The sequence below is a fragment of the Parasteatoda tepidariorum genome, chromosome 6, assembly GCF_043381705.1.
Source record: "Parasteatoda tepidariorum isolate YZ-2023 chromosome 6, CAS_Ptep_4.0, whole genome shotgun sequence".
Classification (NCBI taxonomy): Eukaryota; Metazoa; Arthropoda; class Arachnida; order Araneae; family Theridiidae; genus Parasteatoda; species Parasteatoda tepidariorum.
Window position 1 is genome coordinate 38,609,693 of NC_092209.1, and position 25,091 is coordinate 38,634,783.

General features: G+C 28.1%; 1 protein-coding gene across 1 annotated transcript; it reads left to right on the forward strand.

Annotated features, from left to right (window-relative positions):
• Nucleotides 1-1,723: 1,723 nt before the first annotated feature.
• Nucleotides 1,724-25,091, forward strand: LOC107449022 (cytochrome P450 2U1-like). Its single transcript, XM_016064421.4, has 8 exons — nucleotides 1,724-2,318; nucleotides 6,923-7,053; nucleotides 8,471-8,580; nucleotides 12,083-12,393; nucleotides 16,718-16,836; nucleotides 18,886-19,141; nucleotides 23,098-23,285; nucleotides 24,720-25,091. The coding sequence occupies exons 1-8, from the start codon at nucleotides 2,104-2,106 to the stop codon at nucleotides 24,896-24,898; spliced, it is 1,509 nt and encodes a 502-aa protein (XP_015919907.1). The 5' UTR covers nucleotides 1,724-2,103; the 3' UTR covers nucleotides 24,899-25,091.

Below are 25,091 nucleotides of genomic sequence, written 5' to 3' on the forward strand. Positions count from 1 at the left end.
AAATAGAAAAAAAATTAATCCTTTGTTTACTTAGATAATTGTAGAAGACACAAGGCGGATTCCTCATTTTTATTTTCAATTTTATTGTGTTTTTTAATATCTTTTAACTGCAAATAAAAGAGGTTCCATCTCTATTCCTTAATGCAATTAAATGCATTAATACAATTTAATCCTGAATGCAATGAATAGAAATGGAGGTTCCATCTCTATTAATTGCACTCCTAAAAATGATGGAAAAAATTTTATACCTTATAATTCAAAATTTTTTCGACTATTATTATATAAAATAATAAAAATAATAATAAATATATATTAAAAGTTATATTTTGCATCGAATTGCCTTTGGATGAACGAATTTCATAATTGTATGCAAAAAAAATGTTTTAATTCGCTTAAAAATTTCTCAAGGTTTTGCGAAATACGTAAAAAGTAAAAGTAACATTAAGGAGTCCAAACTTTGAACAGCGCTCCTGACCAAACTATTGGTACCATTTTTCCCAGATTGCGGCTACCCCATATATTTTGGGGGTCGAAAATCAGAATCCGTAAAAAAACGGTTTGTTTATTCAGAGAAAGTTCAGTTTTGTGTTTGATGTTGTAACATAAAATATCGTCCATAGTAATTAATTAACATATTTGATGAACCATTAAGATTGAGTCCTAGAATGTGAAGACCCTATTAAATCAGTTAGTAAGTTAGAATGGTCTGTTTTTTATTTTGAGCACTGTACATAATGTAATTTTAATGAGCTTCTAATGGTAGTTTTTTAGTCTAAATCAATTTTTAAAAAATTAACTACACGGAGGGAAAAAAATCTGGTAAAATTACCCTACTTATAGGGTAATGACATCTATGGTAAAAAAAAAGAAATTCAAAAAAAGAAATTAAAAGTTAACTTTGGTAATATAACCAAAGCTGACGGTATTTAAACTATTCATTTGGTAATTTTATCTTTCACATGTTGACGATTTACAGGAAGCTCTGTTTTTCAAAATTATAGCTCTTATTGGCACATATTTAGTGCAAAATATAAAACCGAAATGTAAATTTTACCGAATAAGTGATTTTTGTGCCCTGCCCTAAAGTATCATGAGGAAATTACCAAATTTGTGCTATATACCATATGGTTATATAAAATATGGCAATATAAAGTATGGTCATATCATATCTAACCATATTTTATTGTCAAATTTATCCTTGATAAAAATTAACTAGTTTTTTAGTTTTCCCATTACTGGGTCAAAAACACGGTTAATTTTATCATATTTTACTAATACTGGCCATACTTTTTTTCTTCTCAGTGTTAATATTATGATTATCACTATTGGGGATAAACGATGACTTTTACTGGAAACACTTTCTTTTTCTTATTAATTGTGATAATTTAACTTAGATTTTCTTTTGTCTTGGGAGAATCACTCCCTTTCGAATCATATACTAAAAATGCAACTTTAAAAATTTATTTCTTATTTTCTGAAAATTAATTTTTAAAACTTTTAAAACATTTATCCCGATGTATTTCTATCATATTTTTTGATTTCTTAAATTTAGAGAATCTAATAACTCAAAACATTGAGTAGATACCATATCTTTTTTATTATTAGCTGAATTGATAAGAATTTCCTTATCTTATCCGCTTGACTTTTCAAGGCTTTGAGTAAAAAATTTATTATATTAAACATTAACACAACTCTTTAAAAAATAAAACAAACTATTTATGTTGATTTATAAAATCAGTTTTTTTTTTTTTTAAGTGTACTTATACAAAAATCTATAACTTTCTTTCAGTGGACTTTTACCAACAAAAAAAAAAGATTTATGCTTATTTAGCAATTTAATATCAGGATATTTCAACTCTTTTATATCTTTCAAGCCTTTATTTTCGAAACAAAGAACATTTTTTTGATGCTGATAATAGATAAGATTACTTATTTCACACTGAAATTACTTTTTACGACATCTTTTTTTATTTTTACTACTGTTTAGTTTATTGTGTATTTCAGTTTATTCTGATCGGTTGGATTAAATCTCTCTAATATTTAAACCTATCATTTAAAAACATTAATAATTTTATTTCTATTTAGCTTATTTGCTTAGTTAAAATGCTTGAAAATCTACTGAATATTAGATTTGAGGTGTTACTGGCGATAGTTGTTGCTATCATTGCGTACGTAATAAGAAGTGTTATATACAATAAAAAGAAAAATTATCCACCTGGCCCAACCGGTCTACCACTTGTAGGCTATGTACCTTACTTACGAAGTGATGTGCATCTACAATTTGTTGAGCTTAGCAAGAAATATGGAGAAGTATTTAGGTTTGTTATTTTATAATAAGTAAATAATAAGAAAAATATTTTTTTAGCTTTATATATTTTTAGCTTATAGTTTGAAGAAAAATTAAAATATTAAAATAACATGCGTATAAATTACAAACATGTGCTAAAAATACGAATTTTTCATTTTATGCCTAATGTATACTTATCTCTATATAACGTATACATAATGGTATAACACATTTTTCCATTATTGTAAGTGCATTTTTATTAGTCGGAAACTCACATGCTTGCTTAAATACATAATAAGTATAATAAGTAAATACATATAATAAATAAATAATAAGAAAAATATTTTTTTAGCTTTATATATTTTTAGCTTATAGTTTGAAGAATAATTAAAATATATGAAATGTGCATCTACAATTTGTTGAGCATAGCAAGAAATATGGAGAAGTATTTAGATTTGTTATTTTATAATAAGTAAATAATAAGGAAAATATTTTTTTAGCTTTATATATTTTCAGCTTATAGTTTGAAGAATGATTAAAATATTAAAATAACATATGTATAAATTACAAGCATGTGCTAGAAATACGAATTTTTCATTATAAGTCTAATGTATACTTATCTCTATATAACATATAACACAATGGTGTAACACATTTTTCCATTAAAGTGCATTTATATTGGTCGGAAACTCACATGCTTGTTTAAATACATAATAAGTATAATAAGTAAATACATATAATAAAAGAAACACATATAATAAGTAAATAATAATAAAAATATTTTTTTAGCTTTATTTATTTTCAGCTTATAGTTTGAAGAATAATTAAAATATTGAAATAACATGTGTATAAATTACAAACATGCGCTAGAAATACGAATTTTTTACATTATGTCTAATGTATACTTATCTGTATGTACCATATAACATAATGGTATAACTCATTTTTCCATTATTGTAAGTGCATTTTTATTAGCCGGAAACTCACATGCTTGTTTAAATACATAATAAGTATAATAAGTAAATACATATAATAAGAGTAACAATTATAATAAGTAAATAATAGAGAAAATATTTTTTTAGCTTTATATATTTTTAGCTTATAGTTTGAAGAATAATTAAAATATTTTATGTGCATCTGCAATTTGTTGAGCTTAGCAAGAAATATGGAGAAGTATTTAGATTTGTTATTTCATAATAAGTAAATAGTAAGGAAAACATTTTCTCAGCTTTATATATTTTTAGCTTATAGTTAGAAGAATAATTAAATTATTAAAATAACATGTGTATAAATTACAAACATGTGCTAGAAATACGAATTTTTCATTATAAGTCTAATGTATACTTATCTTTACATAACATATAACATAATGGTATAACACATTTTTCCAGTATTGTAAGTGAATTTTTATTAGCCGGAAACTCCCATGCTTGTTTAATCACATTATAAGTATAATAAGTAAATAATAAGAAAAACACATATAATAAGTAAACACGCATAATAAGTGAACACATATAATAAGCGAAACACATATAATAAGTAAATAATAAGAAAAATATTTTTTTAGTTTTATATATTTTTAGCTTAGAGTTTGAAGAATAATTAAAATATTAATACAACATGCGTATAAATTACAAACATGTGCCAGAAATACGAATTTTTCATTATATGTCTAATGTATACTTATCTTTATATAACATGTAACATACTGGTATAACACATTTTTCCATTATTGTAAGTGCATTTTTATTAGCCGGAAACTCACATGCTTGTTTAATCTCATAATAAGTATAATAAGTAAATAATAAGAAAAACACATATAATAAGTAAACACATATAATAAGTAAACACATATAATAAGTAAACACATATAATATGAGAACACACGTAATAAGTAAATAATAAGATAAATATATTTTTAGCATATAGTTGGAAGAATAATTAAAATAACATGCGCATAAACTACAAACATGTGCTAGAAATACGAATTTTTCATTACATGTTTAACGTACACTTATCTCTATATAATATATAACATAATGGTATAACACATTTTTCCGTTATTGTAAGTGCATTTTTATTGGCCGGAAACTTACATGCTTCTTTAAACACATTAATTTCCATCTGTTTTGGTTGTCATTCGCATAAAACTAAAAAAATCATAAAACTATTGTTTTTCGATTAAAAAAATTTTGCATTCCTAATTTAAAGGTAATATTTTACTCATTCTACTCTGCTATCAGTTCGTTTTCTATTTTGATTGTTTTCTAAATTAAGAGTTTAAAACTAAAAGAGTTATTTCTTTATTCCAACGTTATTCCGAGATATAACTTTTAAGCTACGTTATAGCGAATTCAGCTATATTTATGATTAATTACATTTTATGATAAACTTACTTGAATCGGTGTCTAAACTTATTTTATTTTATAACCGTGCTTGAGCAGACGACCCAATTTTCGGTTTACGACTACTAATATTCAAATCCGTAGACTTTTAATTTTGAACCCTACCTAGAGGACGAGGGAATTTCTGGATCAAGTATTTTATAATTTTATATTTTACTACCGTCGTTGAACAGCCGACCCAATTTTCCGGTTTACGACTACTAATGCTCAGCTACGTAACCCTGTAATTTGAACCCAATCCAGAAGACAAGGATCAAGTATTAACAGAAATTTGTCTTCGTGGTGGACTTTTTGATGGAACTAACTCGCCTTTGCGTTATATGTTGAGGAAGACCACGATAATCTCCCATGGTTAGCCTGACGGCGAAGGGACTCTAACCCATGATCCGTCTACCACTGAGGGTATTTCACGTCAGCATTGTGGTCTGTGCAAGCCGGAGCAGATTCGTATCGACCAGCCATCGCTTGGATTCGAACCCGGTTCACCTCATTGGCAGGCAAATGCTCTACCCCCTGAGTCACCACGACTGTCTAAACTTATTGACCGTGAAAAAATTATTAATATTTGGTGCAAATTACATTATGTTATTATAAATTATCGTTAAAGAGTGACGTCACGATCATCTTCATGCACTAAGTCAGGGACGGCGAACCAATGGCACACGTGCCATTTATGGCACGCTACACAATATTTTGGGCACGCTACCGATCGCAAAGTTCACTATAAGGCATATTAACAATTAAATTAAAATTCACAAAAACAAACAAACAAAAAAATAAACAATTATTAACAAAAAATTAGCAATTAATGCCAAAAAAACTATTAATTACCATAAAAACAAGCTAACAATAAATAACTAGCAAAAAAAAAATTAACAGTCCTGCTTAAACTAGCATCTTACAACCTAATATAAGTTATTTGTCATCGAATCTGCAACAACAGAAGTCACACTGATGTTACTTAAGGTTGAATTACGCGTAAAACTGAGACATTGCAAAATGTTTTTTTTTTTTTCCCATAGTAAATGAAGAGTTTTGAGTTGATAGTATTCAGTATTATTATTTTACCAATAATTACGAAGTCAAAATTATTTGACGGCACGTTTATGACCTCATTAAACAATTTTTTAGAAAAAAATGGTACGTTGGTGCATAAAGGTTCACCATCCCTGCACTAAGTGATGCATGCAAAAATTGTTTTTAATATATCATCCAGTTTGATAAGTGAAAATTTTAATTTACGGCTGTGAACTCACTAAATTAGCATTACAACAACATAACTTTACTTTTAAACATTATTTTTTTTAAAAAATATTGCTAAGTAAAACTATTTATCTTTGTTAATAGATTATGGAATCATGCATGAAATGTCTGAACGTAGGAAGTGGGGCGCAAGCGCATGCAAACAAAATTCTTTTTAGTACATTTAAGTGAATGATTTCTCAGTTTCGTAGAAAAAATTGTTTTATGCCAAGGAACAACATTTACTGCAAAGCAATCAGGGAGTAAACTGGGTACTCAACCCCCAATTACGTCTACAATAGCAAAAAGAATAGGGGTTTTTGTGCATTTGTATTTTTACAAAACTCTATAATCATTTGTACTATCGTCTGAAAATCCTATGAATTGTACTATTGTCTTGAAATTGGGATAGTGGCCCCAATCAACAATTTTAACCCCTAATCCGAAGAATTATTCCCGAAAGACGTTCGAGAAAGGAATTTTTCTCATTGGTTTAGTATTAGCCTTTTATATAAATTAAACAGTGAATTTGTAAAAACTAAATGAAAGATAATTGCTAGTTTGTGACTCTATTTGATAAAAAAACAAACTTTATTTCACGTGCTTTATTAATTACCTTTTTCACTCATTATGTCAAATAAGCCGATTGTTTATTTTGTGAAACCGATTGTTTATTTTCTTTATACGCTTTTGAAAGATGTAAAAGAATAAAGAATTTGAAATCAAAAGTATTTGAAATAAAAGGAAATAAATTGTGTACTAAAAATCAAAATTGGGAAGAAATGGGTGGTAATTACAGAAAGGGTGGTAATTACAGAACACCCTGTATGTCAATGATAGCAATTTCTAAAAAAACTTTGTGTTCTTGGAGGTAAAGCATGTCCTTCATTTTGAAATGATTAACTAGTTGCATCAATTAACTAGTTCGGCTAACATTAGTGTTATTATTGTAATAAATGCTTTATGCTTATTCATTTTTCTATTTTAGTCTACGATTAGGTTCACAAGATGTAATAGTTTTGAATGGAACTTCTTCGATTAGAGAAGCATTTTCGAAGTCTGAATTTCTTGGCAGGCCACCATCTGGATCATTTACTGTGTTTGAAAAAGCTGCCGGAAGTACTGACTATTTTTTATTTTTGCATTAATTGTTCATTTATTAAAACTTTTTATACATTCTGATTAAAAATAATCAATCTCAATCTGTTACACTCATTGTAGAGTAATTCATCCAAATTTTTTGAAAATGTATTTTATGAAGAAATTTTGTTTAAATGATTATACTGTGAAGGAATAACGCTTATGAACAATAATACGTTAGCACTGTAGCAGTATATACGCACATAGTGAAATAATTTTTTTCACTAATATGCAACAGAATCCATTAGCAAAACTAAAAAGAAACATTTAGTCCATTTTGTGCATTAGAAGAGTTAAAATTATACTACTTTGGGTTCTATGTATCAATTTATTTTACAGTTGCTTCTTTCTATTTTATTTAATTCTGCTTTATGATAAATTCCACTATAAATAGAGAAAAGAAAAATCTATATTGATAATTTACCGAAACGCGTTTATGTAGCTAAGATAAGAAATATAGCGCTCATCAGTACTTTTTCATATATTGCTTAATGACGCATACCAAGCACAAAAATATATGTATTACATTATCTATGAAATAGGAAGAAAAATGAATGTACTTTGATCTCATTAACGCTTCACATTGTTTAAAGAAAGGTATCCTACTGTTTTATGGAATAAAAATAGAACAAATAACCAAGCGATTAAAAATAATTTCTAAATTCAATTAAAAATAAGAGAGGTAAACGATATAATTAAATGATTTTATTATAAGAAAACAGTATAAATTGATCAAATGATAAGGAAAGGGTTTCTCCATACTGAGCATTTGAATTGCTGAAACTCTACTATTTAGGTTTCCGTATCACAATTTAATATACTGTTTCTTACCTTTTTTTTTTTGTGTTTTTTCATTATAAATTAAACTTTAAATATAAAGAATTTGAATTGCATAATTTATCAAAAACAATTAATGTAGTAACGATAGGAAATAGCTCTCAGTCATACTTATTCTTATATTTCTTAATGATACATGTCAAACACAAAAATATACATTATATCATACATAAAATAGGAAACAAATGTAAGTATTTCGCCTTCATAAGCATTAAACATTGTTTAAAAAAAGATATCCTTCTATTTTATGGAATAAAAATAAAACAAATAGCCAAGCGATTGAAAAGAATTCATAAATTCAATTAAAAATAAGAAAATAAATCGATAAAATATCCATCCGATTGGTAATTACGCTTGTTGCTGAAGCTGGACGTCGATCTGAAGCTGAGTGGGCATGATGCCATTATTGGGAATCGAACCCCAATCTTATCCTTGGTGATAATAATCACAACATTTTTATTATTCTCAATATATTACTTTTTGGTGAAGTTTTTACTTTTCTGAGAAAAAATTCGATAATATTTTTTCATTATATTTATTAATGTTAGATAATTCATAGGTCCATTCTTCGCCCATAATCTTAATGTCTGGCAAGAACAGAGAAGATTTGTTGTATCAACAATGAAAGACTTGGGGTTAGGAAAATCAAAAATTGAGCAACATATACAAGTATAAAGATTTTTTGTTTAATTTAGTTATATAAATATAATTCTGTGCTTCTTAATATCAGTAAGATTTGTAAGGAAATACTATTTATAGATAGTCCTATGTTCCTTCTCAATACCTATATACTATATTTTTTCTCTATTTACACATCTTCTTGTATTTTTTGTCATTGATGTTACAAATTTATTCTGGTTGTAACAGGAAAGACTCTATAATTCTCGTTCCATTCTGTTAATTCAGTAAAAAATTATTTTTAATTAAACATACATCAATTTCGTATAGTTTTCACATATCTGTAAAAATTACAATACTATATGATGTTTAAAATGTGTACTGAAAATCGCACTTTTCAAATTTTTTGTTTGTTTTAAAACTCGCTTGTTAGTGTTAAAAGTGTATCCATCCTCTTCTAAGTCACATATAACAACGGCAGTATCCATGACGACTTTAGCTGTTAAAGTGCTATGACTGAGCTATAATTTGGCTGAAACTGAACTAGCCACTTTTTTTCTTTTTAATTTCTACTATACATGCAACTACATACATAAGTCAACTGCATACATACGTCAACTGCATTTATACGTCAACTATACACACATTTTACTAGTAAATGAAAGTATTATTTTCATTATTTTAACGATGATCTATGATGACTTATTTTTATGCTCTTTAAATGTATTTGAGTTTATTAGTTCAAAAAAAATTGTATTACAAATTAAAAGAATTTAAAATTTCCGATTACAAAGACTTGATCGATTAACCGGAAATCCTCTATGTTGGGAAATATCAACTTATTATGGATTAGAGGATTAACAAAACATCTTCCGAAATTTTATCAATCCGTCAGCGATTTATATAACCTAAATCAATCAAGCCTTTGTGATCGGCGACTTTAAATTTACTATTCGTCAGAGAATTGATAAAGCGTAAATCAGTCAAGCCTCAGTGATTAGAAAATTTAGCCAATCCACCAGACAACTGATTTACAATCTATTAATCTTATGACGGATAATAAGCAAAAATCTCCAATCACGGAGACTGAATTGATATTATTAATCATCTGACGGATAAACAGATTCAAACAGATTTTAATATTCTTTTGACGGATAATTTGAACTGCTTTTATCAATCCTCTAACGGATAATAATTTAAACGGATTTTAACATTACTCTGACGGACAATTTGAATTGCTTTTATCAATCCTCTGACGGATAATAATTAAAACCGATTTTAACATTACGTTGACAGATAATATAAATGGATTTAATCAATCCTATGACGGATAATTATTTAAACGGATTTTAATATTCTTTTGACGGATAATTTGAATTACTTTTATCAATCCTCTAACGTATAATAATTTAAATGTCAAACATTTCTTTGACGGATAATTTAAATTACTTTTATCATTCCTCTGATGGATAATTATTCAAACGGATTATAATATTTTTTTGACGGATTACGTATATTGATTTTATCAATCCTCTACGAATAATAGTTTAAACGAATTTTTCATTCCTTTGACTGATAATTTGAATTGCTTTTATCAATCGTCTGATGGATAATAACTTAAACCGATTTTAACATTATTTTGACGGATAATTCAAATTGATTTTATCAATCTTCTCACGGATAATTATTTAAAAGGATTTTAATATTCTTTTAACGGATAATGTAAATTGATTTTATCAATCCTCTGACAGATAATTATTTAAAAGGATTTTAAAATTTATTTGACGGATAATTTCAATCGATTTTATTAATCCTCCGACGGATAATTATTTAAACGGATTTTAACATTACTTTGACGGATAATTTAAATTGATTTTATCAATCCTCTGACGAATAATTATTTAAATGGATTTAATATTATTTTGTTGAATAATTTATCCCCTTTATTGATTTTATCAATCCTCTGACGAATTATTGTTTAAATTCATTTATAATAGTTAAACTATTAATTGATAATAATATAAAATCTCCAACTACTAAAACTTAATTAATTTTTGGTTTTTTTTCTTCTTTTTATCAATTCTCTGCCGATTTTTGATGAAAAAATCATGTTCCTATCAGTGGTATTTTATCATATTGTTAAATAGAGAATGGTATATCGGAAAGAAACATTCACATATATTTGTCCATATGTGAAAGTACGAAGCAAAACTAACTTAGATTATTCTCAATATCTTTTTTGTTAAAATGGATTCATACTAGTACACAACTTTTCAAAGTCCAATTTTTCCTTTGAAAAGGTTTTGGTAAAAGTGCTCCTTAGAAAATTTTAGAATCACATGACCAATAAACATATATACATTTACTATTGTACCATTCTCTAACTAAATTTAAATTAATACAAATTTTGATAATGCAAAACTTGTAACAAATTAAAATTACAAACATGATGATTCAATCTCCATTCTATGTGCTTCCAAATCTATCTGCTGAAGTAGAAAGGCCAAAATTCCAGCTTAATGTGTCATATTTTTTCAAAAATTAAACAATGTTATCAAAAAATGTGCTTGCAATGTTTTCAAAAATTAAACAATGTTGAAGAAAAAATCGTCTAAAACTTAGCATACAACATTTCATAAGAACAATGATGAATACATACAATGTGTTTCATTATTTCAGACTGTGTTTTTACAATCAAAAAGTCATTTTTTACGAAGAAGCTCTAAAGGAAGTATCAGTTACATAGTTCCATGAAATTTCAAGTAAATATATTAAAATTGAAGGAACTATGACATATTCAAATAAAAACCGGTAAAAAAAAACACTTTTTTAAATCATTTTTTAAAACAAATTTCTAGAGTAAAGTATTTCCGCAACAACATGTTACGGAGCCTAATTTATGATGATTGTGGAGCTATTACTTCAGAACCATTACTCCCCTTAAAGCCATTACTTCCCAGACAAGCTGGTACCCAGTGATCTAAATCTGCTTCTGCTTTATTTTTTAATCTGATCTAAATCTGCTTCAAACTTATTTTCTTTAAGAAAGCTATTTTATGCATACTCAGGTTTTAAGTACGAGTTTACAAAATTATTTTAAAATTTTCTTCACTCTATAAAATAACCTACACTCATAAATTCGATGTAACAAAACATTTAGATGGTAACGAACCTAAAGTTTTAAAAATACAGCTCACTGAAACTTAAATCTGATCAATTCAATTAAAAGTTTATTCTGTAACTGATATTTGCTGCCCTATAATATTGATATTATTTTAATTCCAATGATAGTTTTTGATACCAATATATTAAAATATAAGTACCATCTGCATAAAATTGAATCTCTATCACTTTCTTTTATTAATCAATTTATTATTTTCTTCCTATTTAATTATTTATTGTATCTTTGATATTTACTGTTTCATTTGATACTGTCTTGCAAGCACGAGATGAACTCTCAATGGGTTCGTTTTTAGATCACTCAAGGGCTCATCTCGTAATTGCTGGAAAATATTTATTTTCATTTATTGAATTGTATTATTCACTTATATAGGATGAAATAGTCCAGTTTATGAAAACTTTGAAACGTTATGGTGGCAAACCCATGAACCTTCTTGAACCACTAACTCCAAGTGTTTCCAACAACATTTGTGCTTTGGCATTTGGAAAGAGGTATGATTACACAGATCCAGAGAGGAAGCAACTGGATAAGAATCTAGAAGAAACAGCTAAAGTTATAGCTCAAACAGCAGCTCATATTTTTTTCCCATGGGTTCGATATTTCTTAAAAATACCTTTTGTTCTGGAATTCTTGAATTTGAAAGAAGGGATGAAAGCCAGCATAAACAACGATGCATTAATTAGGTAACAATTTTATTGCATTGATACTTCAAAATTCGATATTAAATTTAGAATTCCAATGGTCATTAAGATTCTAACGAAAAAAAGTATGAATGAAATATAGTGCTGGGTTAGACTAAATAATTCATCCAGTTTCAAAATACTGTTTATTTTTAAGTGTGAGACGCACAAAAACGAGTCATATATTTAAAATACATAGACTCATCAAGCTACTCGTACATACCATAAATATTCAATGACTTAACCTATATGCGGCTCACATTTTAATACAATAAATGCTCAATGACTTAATGCGGCTCACATTTTAATGGTAGTTCAGTTCATTCTTAAGTTCTATAGAATATTTCTATAAATATTCATCACAAGTGGAGTGATGTATAATACGCAAAAAATAAACGAAGCACCTTGAATAACTTTTTATCTAATGATCAGATTTTCGCATATTCAGTATTAATGGTTTGATAGGGTGACCTCAAATATGCTAATTAGTTAATGAAGTGGATATTTGTAGTTCCGAAATCAGAAGCAAAAACGTACTTTTTTTTAATACCTTTCATCGACGACTTCAGATTTCTGACCCTCAAAATATAGGGGACAGCCACAATTTGGAAAGTATGTTCCCAATAGTTTGGTCAGGAGAGCAATCCAAAGTTAATGTTAATTTTATCTTTTGGTGAGTTTCGCCATATCTCAAGGACTTTTAAAGCGATTTTAAAAACTTTTATCACAATTATAATTATAATATTCGATGAAAAAAATATTGGCAAAAAAATAAATTTTTGTAAATATTTATTATTACTTTAAATAATTGTTGAAAATTTTTGAATTGCAAGGTATACAATTTTTTACTTTTACATAAATTTAAAGAATGTCATTTTACATGGCCAACTACAAAATTTGAGTGAAATCGGTCGAATAGTTCCTGAGAAATCGAATTTTCAAAAAAGTAGTATATTTAAAATTTGATTTTTCAGGAACTATTCGCTCGATTTAGCTTACCTACCAATTCAAATTTCCTTCTAATGTTGTTCAATAAAATAATAATTCTTAATAATAATAAAATAATAATAATTTTAAATAAAATAATAATAATTAACTAATAAATATTTACTAAAAAGTATTTTTACACAGAATTATCTTTGAATAAACAAATATTAAAATTTTGTGCAAAAAATTGTCAACTCGCCTAAAGAGTTATCGACATAAGCGAAATAAGAAGAAAGTAAAATTAACATTAAGAGATCCAGACTTCGACCGCCCTCCTAACCAAACTATTGGGACCATATTTTCCAGATAGCGGCTACCACCGAATTTCGAAGATCAGGAATCCAAATCCCTCAAAAAAAGGCATATTTATTCAAAGAAAGTACATTTTTGTGTCCAATTCAGTAACTTAAAATATTGTCTGCACTTATTAATTAACATATTTGAGGTCACCCCCTCGTACCATTAATTCTGAAACGTGAAGATACAACTATTAGAACAAAATTGCTAAAAGTTATCCTTTTTTTTAAGCTGTACAACTTCTTAATTATTCTTTGTACACTAGGTTGATAAACTTTCAAAAGATAAAATGTATGTACCCCAATGATAACTTGCAAAGGATAAAGCTTATGTTCCTTTTCTGCGAACAGAACATGAACGTACACTGCTGTTGAGATGAACATCGAAACATGCTGTTGAACGTTTGAATGGAACTAGTTAATCATCGCAATGTGTAAGGGGGTTGCTAAAATTGTACATTTGAAGGATGTAACTTCTTAGGTTCAATATTTTTCTGCGTGTAACCTGTGCTTTTATTTCGTACTACAAGCAAATAAACATTTCTCTTAAATTGAATGAAATCTTATGTTTAACCCATTATTTTATTTCTTTCAAGTGAAAATATTTGTTTTATCATTAGATATATAGAGTGTAATTAAATTATATATGGATAAATGCAAATAGTAAATGTCTTTTTCAGCTTAACAAGATATATTTGATCACCAAAGAAGTAATTTAAACAAAACTAAATTCTAAAAAAGCACTTTTAGAAGAAATAAAATTAATGAAAATTTCTCTGCTGCCTGGAAAAAAAACAAATTTTGAAACTTTAGACAATTTATTATATGGGTAAATTTGTACTTAGAAAATAAATTAAAAAAATCAAAATGCCTTCCTTATTTTATTACCCATAATATGAAATTCGAATCAAAATGAATTAGAGAAAAATCGCATATATGTCACTGTGTCATGTTATATGTCACTATGTCATGTTTTATGTCACTAAACTGAGTTTTGCATATTAAAATTAACAAAAAATTATATTCTTAAAATATATTCTCCTCTTTAAAATCTTAAAACTTCTCTAAAATTATGAAATTTCAGTATTTCAAACAGTCTAAAATTTGGGTAAATTTTGAATTGTTAGTATTTAACAAATATTTTTACAAATGTTTTGTTCAATGAATGTTTCCCTTAAGGCTGTTTTTCGAAAGCTCGGTAGTCGCATGCAAAAAAACATTTTTATTAGAAAACTATTAGAATACATAATTATTCTAAATACATACAATGTATTTATGTACACGCATAATACAATAGCTTACGTAGATACAATCCACGTAGATACGTGCACAAAACGTACACGTATGTATGTACATACAACGTACACGTATATAAGTGCATACTACGTATGTATGTATATAAATACGTTGTATGTAATTATGCTCTTACAATTTACCACGGTATACAAGTACGAATGCACATGCTATTTGTGTACATGCTTAGATACGTTTGTTTATAATGTACATATACACAATGCACATATGTATGTACTTACAATGTATATGCATAAAATGTATATACATATAGCACGTATAACGAGCATAGATAAATTGCATTTACTTACATAAATTGTAAGTATATGCGTACATATATTATAGCTATATACTCACATACAAATATTGAAAGTACATATGTTCATAAATACCTAAGTAAATATCTATATTTTAGATGCATGGTACATGCAAACTCTGTATACAGACATAAATTTTATGTACTTACTTAAACATATTGTTACAAATATTTGCATCCATACATTGTACACAAACAAAACATATGCATGAACCAAAAAAAACCCGGATCATCCTGATTAACTTTTGGTCTAATGTTCCGATCTTCATGTTCGGGGACTCAATCTTAATGGCTCGAGAGAATGACTTTATATGTGCGAATTAATTCGAGCCGACGATATTTCAAGTGAAAACATCAGCCACAAAAACGCACTTTCTCTGAATAAATCTACCTTTTTTTCAACGAATTCAGATTTCTAACCCCCCCAAAATAAAGGGGATAGCCGCAATCTAGGAGATATGGTCCCAAAAGTTTGATCAGGAGAGTGCTTCAAAGTTTGGAGCCCTTAATGTTAATTTCACTTTTTGCGTATTTCGATAAATTTCGAGAAATTCTTAAACGAATTAAAACATTTTTGCGCACAATTATAGAAATCGTTTATCCAAATGTAATTCCATGCAAAACATTACATTCAGTAAATATTTATTATTTTTTATTATTTTATTTAATAATGGTCGAAAAGTGTTGAATTGTAAGGTATAAAAATTCTTGTGTCATTTTCGAGAATATAATTTTACAGAGCAAAATACAAAATTGAAGCAAAATCGGTCGAATAGTTCTTGAGAAATCGAATTTTAAAAAACTGACTTTTTTGGAATTCAATTTCTCAGGAACTATTCAACTTAATTAGCTCAAATTCTGTATTTCATCATGCAAAAAATTATAATAAAAAAAAAACTTACTGAAAGTTATTTTTACACGGAAGTATAAATAAGGAATTATATTAAATTTATATAAAGAGGCCCAAGCTTAACTTTAGAACGCTCTCCTGACCAAACCATGGTTACCACATTTCCTAGACTGCGGTGATCCTCTATATTTTTGGAATCAGAAATCCGAATATGTCGAAAAAAAGGTATGTTTATTTGGAGAAAGTGCGTTTTCATACCTGATTTCGTAACTTATCATATCGTCTACACTAACTAATTAACATATTTGAGGTCACCCTCTTGAACCATTAGGATTGAAGAATTTACGTAGTAGAACGTGAAGATCCGATCATTAGATCAAAAGTTATTCAGGGTGGTCTGTTTTTTATTTTGCGAACTATATGTACATTTTATGTAATATATTGTATCGTACTGGAATTCTTACTAAAATTGTAATATGTAAAAATTTAATTATTTGCTGATTGATACTACTAAATAAGTGGTATTTTTATCACGGCATTTATTGAATTTTTAGAAAGTGATATTATAGTATTCTGGAATTACAGGAAAAAAATTAAAGAGCACAGAGATACTCTTGACAACAAAAATGTGAGAGATTTCGTGGATAGTTATTTGATCGAAATGGAAATTCGCAAAGAAAAAATGCCTGGCACTACTTTCTCTGGTAAATAACATTCCTTTTTGCAATACAAGACTTACTTGTTTAATGTAAATTAACAATGATGTATATAGAAAAAATTAATTTTTAATCGAAAACTCTAAGAAACTGTCTGAAAAACTATTATTAAAGTAAATCACACTCTAGTCATTTAAAAAATACTACTTATAATTGCAGTAATTCTAAAGATGATTTCCTTTGTGTTTTCAAATGAAGGTATTGAAATTCCAGTTATAGTCTTATGCAAATAGTTATTTCGAACAGCTCTTCAAACAGTTTAGTTTAATGTTTTCCTTAATGATGACCAATGGTATCTCACCCATTGTGGTGGTCCTGAAAGAGTGGATACCACCTTTGGACCACGCACTAGGTCTGCTTATCGGCAAGACCGATTGTGCAGCTCATTGGAAATAAAAAAAAATAAAAAAAACATGTTTTCCTTAACTTTCCATTAATTTTCTCATATGTAACAAGAAAATAAAAATAACTTTATTATTTTTCCAATATTCATAAATGGTAATATTTGTATTGATAAATAGACTAAAAAGTAGGAATTTCAAATATAACTATTGAAAATTTAAAAAAAAATATTACAGTACATTATTTGTAGTTCAATCTTTGCGTCAATTTTCATATCTAAAGCATTCCATTTAAAATAATGTTTTTTATGAAAATGCTTTTATAATATTCATAAAAATAAATGTTTCTCTTAGACACTTTACACAGTGCTATTTTTATTGTTTTTAGTATTATTAAAATAGTACTTGATATGTAATACTCTGGAATTTCACGAGAATTAAATATTTTGTTCCCTCGAATTAGTTTCACGATTTTCGAATATTAAGCATGTATATAAACTAACGATATTTCTTTTCAGAAATAATTATACCATGAGGATATTTTATTTGCTCTGCAATAATTGTCGAGTTCAAAAACTCCTAATTCCTTGCTAATAATTTCAAAATTCGAACGCAAACAATGGAGAGAGAAAATTTAACAACGTTTAACTATAGTAATGCATGTAATAAATTTTGCCACGGTGAGTTACTATAAAAACTAATAATACACTAAAAAAATAAACAATAAATATAATTTTTTAATAATTCTTTTTTTAAAAATTTATAGTTCTTCCATACGTTTTTAAATTTCTAGTTTTACTATCTTGACGAATGCATCGTCTAATTTCTAAGAAATGCCTCGCTGCAAAATGATTAAATAACAATTTATTTCATTGTTATTTTACAATATTCAATCAAAGCAGTCAAATTACCATAAATAAGATGGTATTCAAACTGTTAACTGTGAGAAAAACAGTTTATGAACTGCTTTCACCTAATACGGTTAAACAGCCCGAATTTTATCGCGCCAATTTCTGATTTTGTAACTTATTAAACTATCGTCTCTACACTAATTAATTAGCATATTTGAGGCCACTCTTTTAAACCATTAAGATCTATTATGTAAAGGGGCAATCACTAGATCAAAAGTTATTCCAAGTACAAGGGTAGTATTACAAATACTAGGGTAGAAAAGGAAGGATGGAAATATCGCCAAATGATAATACAAGCAGATTTGGAAGCCGAACTTAAAAGGGGGAATAAATGTTTAAATGAAGAGACGAAGTGTGGCCAAATGTAAATACGAGAGAAATTGGAAGCCAAATGGGAATATCGAAAATTTTGAAAGAATACCTAAATTGTCGCCAACACATGAGATAGTGCGAGCTGTTTTTTGCATGAAATACATACACTTAATACGAAATGCCTCTTCCCTGTGGTGAAAATAGTTACATACAATGGTCTAAGATACCTGCGATGCAAAGTACAACACTCCCTCTGTATTTGTAATGATGAAAATAAATATTTATAGATTATGTTATCTTTATTCTCTGAATGTTTCCCCTCCACTGAAATTGCTTTAGTACAAGTTTTGAAGCATTTTTTGCCTTATGAAATCCCATGCTTCTAAGTTTCAAGAATTATATTAAATGTATGAGAATAACTGAATAAGGAAGTCATGTATATTGTACTAATAAATAATCACTTTCATTTTCAGACACTACTTTGGTTGGAACAGTTGGTGATCTATTCGGTGCAGGAACTGAAACAATTAGAACAACCTTAACGTGGTGCATGTATATAATGGCGGCATACCCGGATGTGCAGAAAAGAGTAGAACAGGAAATTTTAGATACTCTTGGACCAGATAGACTTCCTGAGATAGCGGATCTAAAAGAAATGCCGTTTACTCATTCTGTTATTCTAGAAATCTTGAGATGGAAAACAACTGTTCCTTTGAACCTTTTGAGATAGTAAGTGACACACAATGTGTTCCATTAACATCGCTCTTAATAAGCAGGGATAGTCTAAATAATCCATCCATTTACGAAGGACAGTTTATTTACAAGTATGTTACATGCAAAGGCAGGCGAAACATGGAAAGATACTTATTTTCATAAAGTTTCTCATACAGGCTACAAATATGCAATGCGTGCAGCATTGGTCAGCCAGATCAAATACGTATAATAAACCTGTACCCCTCAAGTGACCAATAGCATATTTCAATCACTCCCTGTCACAGTGGATGCGATATACTCCTTCAGTGTTGTTGGCTTTGAGAGTGCATAAGTTGTATTCTTCAGAAGTTGGTTTCGAGGATATATAAACTTGCAAGTTTATATTCTCCCATAGATAACAACGCTGAAAGGAAACATCACTGCTCGGTACATAAATTTTGTTTTACAGAAGTTGGCTTTGAGGATACATAAACTTGACTCTTTGCAAAGTTTTGTTCTTGCACTGCCAACAACACTGCAAAGATACATCACTCTTAAGTACATAAGTTTTGTCCTTGGTAAGCTGGTTTCAGGGTTACATAAACTTTACTCTTTGCAAGTCTATGCTCATTGCCAAACAATACTATTGAAATACTTTCCTGCCGTTGTGAAGGACAAAGATAGAAATATGCTATTAAACCTATGGACAAAATAAGTTTATCATTAAGATGTGTGCTGCATGACCGCTGTATGATACGCATAATTAACGTATGAAGAATGCTCTAGAAGCTTTTTTAATTGGTAAATCTTTCCATTTTCCTCCCATTTTTTGTACGTCATATGCTAGTAAATAAACAGTCCTTGAAAATGGACGAATAATTTAGACTAATCGTAAATCATTTACCTAGGTTAAAAGATTAAACAACCGTTTAATAGTTTAATTATTTAACGCTGCATATATGATCAGAATTTGATGAGGTAAGAAATAGTATGTAAAGTATAGGGACTGAAAATTGATATTTGCTTGAAGAAAAAACGAAAACGCCGTCAAAAATCTGACAAATCATTATTCTATTACATTAAATCATCACATTGAATCGGGGCTAAAAACATTTAAAGCCAATTTGACTGTCAGATTAATCTTGAAAATATTTCGAATAATCGCCATTTCTAAGTTATTCTAGCAATCAAACGTCTTTCGAAATTAATCTCGCTTTTTTGTTGACCACCAGTTGGCTGTCTTTTGGAATGGCGAAAAGGTTAAAGAGTTTCATTAAACAACCGAAGAACGCATTTTTCGATACCTTCGAATGCTTTTTCAAATTTTCAGAAATCTCTAGTAGGATTAAAAGAAAGTTAAGGGCCATGTATCATCGTCAAAGAAGTGTATGGAAAGCTAAAGATTTAATTCCAAAGAATCAGATTTTACCGCTAGGGGATGTAGCTGTCCGTTGCTCCAAAATAATAAGCTGCACGATGAGATAGGAATGAAGAGATAGAATAAGGAGATATCCGCTCCGCCTCCTACCAGAAAAGATCTGATTATACGATCCAAGTTCTTGGACTGAGATTAATTTAAATTGATGGAAATTTATTTTGCTTGGTGCTTAGATAGTGTAAATAATTATGCAAGTTCTTGGTCCAACCCCTCAGATGGTAGTAGAGCATGCTCTACTTTCCATCCAAGTTTTTCTAGCTGCGGCGGCATATGATCATTTCGTTTTGTTGTTCATTTTCATATATTTTTATCTAATTAAATTAATCTGTGAAGATGCTTCAGTTTTATTTTGTAATTTTACCTTCATCTAAGTGTGAGTTTATAATCCTAAATGTACATAATGCTCATGCACAAGTTTTTCATCCTACCAGTCAGGACATTGACATTTAATGAACATTTAAGAACATTTACAGTTCATTAACATTTAAGAACTTGGATAGTGACAACTTGACTAGTGGGCTATAAAGTCTAGAGATAAGAGCACTGTTGCTTCAAATAGTTCCAAGAGGGAAAATTGCTTGCCTTCTTCTGAGTTTTTGTTATCCAACTTTGACTACTTATATATAACTTTGACTAAGAGACCGCAGCAGCTTTTTCTGCCCCATCGAGTGGTTTGACACGACTTTTAAGTCGAAACACAACTAATTCCTTCGCAATTTGCCCTCCTGCCTTCAACATATTTGTCCTCTTTCTTAATCAGTTCATGTGACATCACCTTAGCACGTGTTATTGGTTTTAAATTCTATAATAAAACTTCCTTTTTTTCCACGCTTAAAATAAAAATTTGTGATACAGTACGTTTTTATTTAATTACTGTGAATGACTTCAAAATTCTACAATAAGGGAGTTGACATTTCAATATTGCAAACTGTAGCTGCTATTACGATTGATAAAATATATAATGATATAATAAATGCTGTTGTAACGGGAGCATTTAAAATAGTTCAGTAATTATTTTAATAGACAGTTTATATATACTTACAATATTCTGTATTATTACCATTTTTGTTGTAAACAATAGCTTTAAGAAAATGAAATAACTATTATTATGATAGATACCAATTTTATAATAATAAAATTATTACTGCACATTAATAGATTTTAACACCATTTATACTAATAAGAGTTATATAATTGTAAAAAATGTTAATAATATTCATTAACAGCGATTCTTCAAAAAAAAAATTCAATGTATATGCCATCTTGAATGAAAATATACAAAAATATAAATTTAAAAGAAACATACTATATTTTTCTTTTTCAAATCAATTTTAACTGTCATTTAAATAGTTATGAAAGAACATGAAAATTAGCTGTAAACAGAGCTTTGCAAATACCTAGGGTACTATAATTTTTTTTCAGCAAAAAGATTGTACGAAACATATATATCTTATATAGATGTAAGAGAAAACATTTATGATATGTAATTCAGACATTTTTTCACCATATAAATAATATTTTACCTTTGATTGGGTTGTCTCTAAAAATCAGGACAACTTAACATAACTAAATTTTCCAGTTCAGTTGATGGTAAAATCAACAAATTTGTTGTTGTATTTATACGAAACTACTCAATCGATTTATGGAGAAGTTTTTTTCAATATGTAGGGGATTAGAAAATAATTATATAAGCAAAAATAATATTTAAAAAAATATTTTGTATTTGCTAATTGTATTTAAATGTGTGGAAATAAGCTTTATCATTCTATTATTTTCAGAAATCACAGTCTAAAATGAATAATAATGCTAACTCTTATTTAAACGTTGAGAATTGCTATTCCTTGCATTTATTCTTTTGTTCAAATCTATAAATCTAATAGAATGCATGTTTTTTTTATTTTGTGACACATTTATACATGCCATGATTTAGTCAGAAAAGTGACTTAGTAAACATGTTACGGTAGTTTTTAATAATTTTTTCCATTCAAAAAATCAGAAAAGAATTTCATAGAATACTCGATAAAAGCATTTATTAACTCATTTCCCTCCATTCTTATTTTAAAAAATATAATCTCGAATGATTTAAAATGTTAAGGCCATTTTATAAGCATGTTCTGCATTATAAGCATCGATTGAAAAAAAAGAAATTGTAAATATAGATATAAAATTTTAATTCAAAGTTGTTTTTAAACTTTTAGCACTACTGCAGACATAACTGTTGCAGGATATGACATACCTAAAAATATTGATATGAAATTTTAATTCAAAGTTGCTCTTAAACTTTTAGCACTACTGCAGACATAACTGTTGCAGGATATGACATACCTAAAAATATTGATATAAAATTTTAAATTCAAAGTTGTTTTTAACTTTTAGCATTACTGCGGATACAACTGTTGCAGGATATGATATACCTAAAAATACAGACATAAAATTTTAATTCAAATTTGTTTTTAAACTTTTAGCACTTCTGCAGACGCAACTGTTGCAGGATATGATATACCTAAAAATATAGATATAAAATTTTAATTCACAGTTGTTTTTAAACTTTTAGCACTTCTGCAGACACAACTGTTGCAGGATATGACATACCTAAAAATACAACAGTCATGACGAATTTTTGGGCTGTTCACCACGATCCAAACAACTGGAAGGATCCAGACAGTTTTCAACCGGAGAGGTTTCTGTCTGCAGACAAAAAATCTGTAATTAAGTCACAACACTACATGCCTTTCTCTATAGGTAGGTATAAACAAAAAATGGATTACAATAGGGGTAAAATTGAAGTAGTGGATTTTCTGTTTAGTTGATTAAATATAATACGTAATTATTTACAATACAATATTTTTACTCAATATGAAAATAGCAAATCGGAGAATAACTCCACTCCTATTTCCGTTTCATTGTAAAACACTAATCAAACCATTTAGCATCTAAAAGTAGCAGAGATAGTTGAATTATTTCTAATAGTTTTTAAAAATGCTTTTGCATGTTCGATATTTCACATATTCGACTTAAATGAAAGTATTTTTTGCTTATCCCTCCTCGAATTGACGTTGATAAGGATTATACTTTGTATAATGAAGTTGAAATATCAACCAAAATGAAAAACTTGGATTACAAAGAAACATTTTTAAAGCGGAAAGGAAAATCGAAAATAAATATCTTTTTTTTAAAAAAAAAAAGAAAGAGGAGGGGAGTAAAATTAAATAGAGTTATACAATTGATTATGCAGAAATGTTATTGATAGATGAAAATAGAACTTATTTAAAGAAATCGAATAAAGTGAAAGTAAATTAAATATGATGGGAATATTATTGCAACACAAAATCGTTAAGAGGCGAAAATATTTGTTCATGAACATAGTTTCATGCAAAATAGCGAGAAATGTATTTAGAATGAAAAAAAAAAACAATAAATGTTAAGCACGTTAATTTGCACATCATTTTAAAATCTTTATAAAAAGGCGTGTCTTGAAATCCATCATACGAAACCACTTTTAAAGATAAAAAGTATCCTAACAATTCGTTTATTTATTTATTTTTTTGATGATGTTTAAAAAAAATTTGATAGATTGAAATTTAAAGTTGAATTTTCTTCAGCCCTTTTTGAAATGCCGCTTAACACGATTGCTTCTGCAATTTTAAATAAAATTTTGTAAAATTTTTAGCTAGTTAAAATTTTGTAAAATTTTAACTAACAGCAATTACATTATTTAAGCACTTTCCGCTGCATTTAAAAAATTTTGTTATGCTAATTATTAATGATAAAATCGGTGTTTCTCGAAAGTCTAGATTAGTTTAGTCAGTTAGTTCATCAGAAACTATCAACGGAATAAGGAAACATCATTGGGAGAAATGGAAATAACACTAATATACAGTGCGTAAGAAAATAAACGTACCATCCTAATAACTTTTTATCTAATGATCGGATCTTCACATTCTAGGACTCAATCTTAATGTTTCAAGAGGTTGATCTCATACATGCTGACTACGTCTAACTTTACCAACTTTTCAAAGTTAATTTAATTAAAATAAAGACTTTTCAAAATCCGATATCTCAGTAACTATTCGACTGATTTCGTTCGAATTTTGTATTTTGCATAATATTAATATGCAAAATGCAAAATTTGCATTTTATTTATATGCAATTAACTTGCTTTAACTTTTTCCTTAGGTCGAAGAGTATGCCCAGGTGAAGCTATGGCTTATATGGAAGTATTTTTATACTTTGCTTCGCTACTTCAGAAGTTCCAGGTTAAATTCCCAGAAGGAGTAAAGCCAACTTTCGACTCAGAACTCACTATAACATATCATCCGAAACCATATAAAATCTGCTTCATTTCAAAAGAATGATTTATTCTAGTAAATGTGTAGCTTTATCTCTTGCAAAAAAATGAAGTTCTGAAAGAGATGATCTTTAAAAGCAGAAGTTCATTCTGTTTTTCAACCAATCATCAATGAGGATCAAGTGTGGACGAAAATTTTGATGTTTGATGTTTCTTGGAAGAATAAAAATAATAATGAATAAAATATTAATAAATTAAAA